General features: G+C 43.5%; 2 protein-coding genes across 9 annotated transcripts in view; both read left to right on the plus strand.

The window, feature by feature from the left end:
• The window catches only part of LOC137373579 (ovarian cancer G-protein coupled receptor 1-like), a 98223-nt gene extending 96474 nt beyond the window's left edge, over positions 1-1749 (plus strand). For 7 of the 8 annotated variants that reach the window (XM_068038549.1, XM_068038548.1, XM_068038547.1 and 4 more), the window contains one exon: positions 1661-1747. In XM_068038549.1, the coding sequence (XP_067894650.1) occupies positions 1661-1687 (27 nt within the window). In that variant the 3' untranslated portion in view covers positions 1688-1747. Of the gene's footprint in view, positions 1-1660 lie in introns of all 8 variants that reach the window. The other variant, XM_068038554.1, reaches the window with a different exon arrangement.
• A 21-nt stretch (positions 1750-1770) lies between these two features.
• Positions 1771-5567, plus strand: LOC137373580 (ovarian cancer G-protein coupled receptor 1-like). Its single transcript, XM_068038556.1, has one exon. The coding sequence runs from the start codon at positions 1771-1773 to the stop codon at positions 2710-2712; it is 942 nt and encodes a 313-aa protein (XP_067894657.1). The 3' UTR covers positions 2713-5567.
• The last annotated feature ends 433 nt before the right edge of the window (positions 5568-6000 follow it).

The following is a 6000-nucleotide window of genomic DNA, read 5'->3' on the forward strand; positions in this document are numbered from 1 at the left end:
AATGGTTTGGTTGAGTGGGCAGAAAAGTGGCAAATGGAATTCAATCCAGAAAAGTGTGAGGTAATGCATTTGGGGAGGGAAAACAAAGCGAGGGAATACACAATAAACAGGAGGATATTGAGAGGGTTAGAAGAAGTGAGACACCTTGGAGTGCATGTCCATAAGTCCCTGAAGGTGGCAGGACAGGTAGATAGAGTGATGAAGAAGGCATATGGAATGCTTTCCTTTATTGGCCGAGGTGTAGAATACAAAAGCAGGATGTAATGCTGGAACTGTATAAAATGATGGTTCGGCCACAGCTGGAGTATTGCATACAGTTCTGGTCATAACATCACAGGAAGAACATAATTGCTCTGGAGAGAGTACACAGGAGATTTACAAGAATTTTGCCAGGGCTTGAAAATTGCAGCTAAGAGGAAAGATTGGATCAGCTAGGGTTGTGTCCCTTAGAACAGAGGAGGCTGAGGGGTGACTTGATTGAGGTGTATAAAATTATGAGGGGCCTAGATATACTAGACAGAAAGGACCTATTTCCCCTAGCAGACAGATCAATTACCGGGGGCACAGATTTAAGCTGATTGGTAGAAGGATTTGAGGGGACATGAGGAAAATCTTTTTCACCCAGAGGGTGGTGGGTGTCTGGAATTCACTGCCCAGCTCAGTGGTGGAGGCAGAAACCCTCAACTCATTTAAAAGGTACCTGGACATACACCTGACATGCTGTAACCTGCAAGGCTATGAACCAGGTGCTGGAAGGTAGAATTAGATTGGGTGGCTAGCTTTTCAGACAGCACAGAGACGATGGGCTGAATGGCCTCCTTCTGTGCTGTAATTTTTCTATGGTTTTATGGTACTATGAGTAACTCACCTCCTGACTCCCCAAAGCCTGTCCACCATCCACAAGGCACAAGTCAGGAGTGTGATGGAATACTCTTCACTTGCCTGGATGGGTGCAACTCCAACAGCACTTAAGAAGCTCAACACCATCCAGGACAAAGCAGTCCACTTGATTGGCATCCCATCTACAAACATTCATTAACTCCGCCACTGACGCACAGAGGTAGCAGTGTGTACCATCTACAAGATGCACTGCAGCAACTCACCAAGGCTACTCAGGCAGCACCTTCCAAACCCGCGATCTGTACCACCTAGAAGGACAAGGGCAGCAGATTCATGGGAACACCACCACCTGCAAGTTCCCCTCCAAGCCACACACCATCCTGACTTGGAACTATATCGCCGTTCCTTCACTGTCACTGGGTCAAAATCATGGAACTGCCTTCCGAACAGCACTGTTGGTGTACCTACACCCCAAGGACTGCTGCAGTTCAAGAAGGCAGCTCACCACCACCTTCTCAAGGGCAATTAGGAGTGGGCAATAAATGTTGGCCTGGCCAGCGACGCCCACATCCCATGAAAGGAATTAAAAAAGATATGGAAATGGATAGACGGACTTAAGATACAGATCAGCCGTGATTTAATTCAATGACAGAACAGGCTCGAGGGGCTGAATGGCCTTCTGTTCCTAAGTTCCTATGCACATCTATCTGATGTAAAGTTTTACTCATGCTGCACAGAACATGGGACATTGATTGTTTGCCTTCATAACCTGTTTCTTTGTTCTTATCCCCCCATCCCCCCAATCCCCACCCTACCTCAGGAAGATCTCTCAATGTTGAAGTTTTAAAAAGCACTTGATTTCCTGGTTGACTTAAAGACTGCAGTCAGGGGAATAATTTGAAGAGCGTTCTCTTCATATCGTCTCTGGAGATGACCAATCAAACGGAGTGTGATGAAGATCATTGCACCAATTGTACTCTAGATTACAATGTCCACCAGGTCCTGTTTCCCACCGTCTACATCTTCATCTTCATCATCGGCCTCCCGCTTAATCTCCTGTCCCTGTATCACAGTTACCTACAGATCAGCCAGAGGAATGAGCTGGGAGTCTATCTCTGCAATCTGACCATTTCAGACCTGTTACACCTCGCCTGTTTTCCCTTGTGGATCCAATACTTATTGATGGAAGATAATTGGGTGAATGGCGAGTTGCTGTGCAGGGTTACTGGGATCATCCTCTATGAGAATATATATGTGAGCATTGCATTCCTCTGCTGTATCTCCATGGATCGCTACCTAGCAGTGGTGCACCCTTTAAGATTCCACGCCTTCAGAACTCTGAAAGCTGCACTTCTGGTCAGTGCCCTTGTCTGGATCAAAGAAATCCTAACCAGTCTTTTCATTTTTACCCACCACGAGACTGTGAAAGATCAAAATAATCATTTATTGTGTTTCGAGCATTATCCACTGCAGTCCTGGCAAAGGAGAATAAACTATTATCGTCTCTCTGTTGGTTTCCTTTTCCCCATTTCTCTGTTGGCCTTTTCCTATTACAGGCTGTGGGTATCTATCTGGAAGAGTCGAGGCATTGAGCTGGGTCAAAAGTTAAGGATCAAAAAGTTGGTGTTGAGCACCATTATCATTTTTTGCATTTGTTTTGCCCCTTATCACGTCATGCTGCTGGTCAGAACTCTATTTGAGGACAACTGCAACTTTGTGAAGAACACGTTCCACTATTACCACTTCGGGCTGTTGTTGACTAGTTTGAACTGTGTCGCCGATCCCATTCTCTACTCCTTCGTCTCAGAGAGCACGCATGGGATCCTGATGAGGCTCCTGGAGCCTCTTGTAAACCTCCTTATCGCAAAATGAGGGAAGTAAATGCTTGCCGATTAGCACACCAGAAAGCTGCAGATTGAACTTTCACCTGAAGACCATATCAACTGGTGCCAGCCTTGGCTTATCAGGTAGCTCTCTCTCACCTCCAAATCAGAAGGTTCAGAAAGTTCCATCATAGAGAATTGAGCACGTAATCCAGGCTGACACTCCCAGTGCAGTATTGAGGGACAGCTGCACTCTTAGAGGTGCCATATTTTGCTTGGAATGTTAAATTAAGACCCGATCTTCTGTCTCAGGTAGACATAAAGTTCTGATGAAAGGTCACTGATCTGAAACGTTAACTCTGTTTCTCTCTCCACAGTTGCTGCCAGACCTGCTGAGTATTTCCAGCACTTTCTGTTTTTATTAAAGCTTCTATGCCGCTATTCAAAGAGAAGGGACATCTCCTTGATGTCCTGATCAATATTTATCCCTCAACCAACATCACTAAAGAACAGATTATCTCCTCTGCTTTACCATATTTGTTGATATTATCTGAGGCAACGTTAAAAGGGATGGGAAAACTTCTATTCAATGTATTACCCTTGATGTTCCTCTAATTTCATTTTGAATGTATTATATAATTAACCAATACTTCAAAACCCCATCCTGATATTAGATGTCTTTATACTGTGCCATCATTGGTCCTTTTATTTTGAGGGTAGGATTAAAGTTACTAGTCAGAATTAGGATTGGATTAGAGATTTCAGGAAGGATCTGCATTAGCGATTCAAGTAATGATTACAATTTAAATAAAACTTCCAAGAAATATTGGGATCAGATCAGTTTCCAGGAAGGATCAGGATTGGAATTTTTCATTCTTCCATTGATTGGAGGATCGGATTAGAGTTTCCATGAAGGAGTATAATTGGATTGGCTTCAATTAAGTATTCAAATTGGATTAGAATTTACGCTAAGACTTGGTAAGGACCAGTGCAAGATTGGAGCTTCAGGGAAGAATTAAAGGGGTCATTTTAACCTAACTAGCTAGTGGGAAGCTGATGAGATCAATGCAGCCGGTCATTTTACATCCCAACCCAATTCTACTTCCCATTGAAGTAAATGGAATATAGAGTCAGGCAGGGGATGATCCCAACCCATCCCGTTCAATCCCACCTGCAAGTTCCCCTCCAAGCCACACACCATCCTGACTTGGAACTCTATCGCCGTTCCTTCACTGTTGCTGTACCTACCCCACATGGACTGCAGCGGTTCAAGAGGCAGCTCACCACCACCTTCTCAAGGGCAGTTAGAGATGGGCAATAAATGCTGGCTGAGCCAGCAACACCCACACCCATGAATAAATTTTTAAAAAACCCTTACAGCCAGCTACCAGAGGAAACTTCTATCCACAGGGGTAAAGGAGGCTTATGTGGAGCATAAAATCCAGCACAGACCTGTTGGACCGATTGCCCTGTTTCTTTGCTGTAACATTCTATGAACTGAATGCAGAAAATGTTGGGCATGAACTGCTGGTCAGTCAGAATCTGAAAGAGAAATGACAGGTTAACATTTTGGGTCCGATCTACCATCAGAACTAGAGATTTTGAAGGGCATGGTTCAGGATTGAAAGCAAAACACTGCAGATGCTGGAAATCTGAAGTAAAAACAGAAAATGCTGGAAATGCTCAGCAAGTTAGGCAACATCTGTATAAAGAAAAACAGCGTTTCAAGTCCATGACACAGTTCAAAAGTTCAGTTGCTAAGAATTGTCCCTAGGGACATGAGACATCAATGACGCTGGTTCTTCAGTTATGTGAGTGCAATTTCAAAAGAGACTGTAGGGTTCATGTATCAACGCTTTTTGAAACTCCATCGAATTCTCATCCACTTTAACCGTACTCTCTGACATTTCTTCAGTTCCATGATTGTACATTATTGGTTAAGCTCTACCTGCCCTTGAGAAATCTGTTCAGACTTGCCCTGATTAACTCACAAGTCCCCAACTGTTTCAGAATTTCCTCCGACATTATACTCTAAAGAATAACTGGTGAAGAATGTTCTGCCTTATCTTTTTACACAGCTGAATCACATTTACAGACTGGTGCAATGTTCCATTCCAGCTAATTTAGAAAGTTATTCTCCAAGTGTCCTCTGTTCCTTCTCCAGCTTCCCTTGGGATCTTACACATGTTGCACAAGAAGTTTGGAAATGTCAAATATGACAACATAAGATAAAACCCACTGGGAATGTTCTACTAAACTCAATCCATCAAAACTCTTTGAAAATATCAATGTTGGAAAGTCTCCTTTAACTTTGATATCCCCAGGGTCTTCACAGTTGAGGCACAAGAACTTCTGACTTGTTATCAAGAACATACCGAAGACAGTGACGTACCTTCTTTCATAATATCAGGAAGACGGTGCCTCCAACAGTGATGCACTGGGAGTGTCAGTCTGGATTTTGCGCTCAAGTGTCTGGAGTGGGGCTTGAACCCACCACCTTCCCACTCAGAGACGAGAGAGTGCTACCAAATGAGGAATGGCTGACGCAATGCCACCTATGTGCAGTTAACGGCTGCTGAAAAGAGAGAACTTGCATTTTTATAGCACCTTTCATGACTTAAGGACATCCCAAAGCGCTTCACAGCCAATGATGCACTTTTTGAAGTCTAGTCCTTGCTATGATGTAGGGAAACGTGGCAGTCATTTTGCACTCAGCAAGCTTCCACAAGCAGCAGTGAGGTACAACATCCTGTGCTATGGGGTGAGAATTTACCAGCTGGCACGTGATGCAGTGCTGATCAGATGGAAGTTGCAGAGTGTTGACCACTGCATTCCCACGCAGGGAGGCAAAGTAAATGATAGATTATCACCCCAAACTCCTCTTACTTATACCTCCTAGGTGAACCAACAGAAGTCTAAAGAATGTGGAGGGAAAGCTTAATCATGTGGGCCAATTTGATTAAGTCTTTTGTACTGGTATTTGCAATAAATAGTTTATTTTTGTGGGTAGTTTATTTAAAGGTTCTATTTCTGTATCACGCATTACAAATATGAATTGTACTTGTATCTTTCTTAAATTGTAATAAGTTTGTAACATCAAAGTTAAATAAAGTTTGACAAATGCATTTTAAATAAAGTTTGACTTGGCTTGCCTACCTAAAACCCAATGATTGCAAACTCAGAGAACATCGAAAAATAGAAAAATAGCAGCAGGGGTAGGCCATTCGGCCCTTCAAGCCTGCTCCGCCATTCAATGCGATCATGGCTGATCATCCAAACTCGTACCCTGTTCCCGCTTTCTCCCCGTATCCTTTGATCCCTTTAGCCCTAAGAACTA

This window comes from Heterodontus francisci, chromosome 9, assembly GCF_036365525.1.
Source record: "Heterodontus francisci isolate sHetFra1 chromosome 9, sHetFra1.hap1, whole genome shotgun sequence".
Classification (NCBI taxonomy): domain Eukaryota; kingdom Metazoa; phylum Chordata; class Chondrichthyes; order Heterodontiformes; family Heterodontidae; genus Heterodontus; species Heterodontus francisci.

Bases quoted from the DNA above. Each gene is read 5' to 3' on its own strand.
- LOC137373580 (XM_068038556.1), top strand. From the start codon at position 1,771: ATGACCAATCAAACGGAGTGTGATGAAGATCATTGCACCAATTGTACT.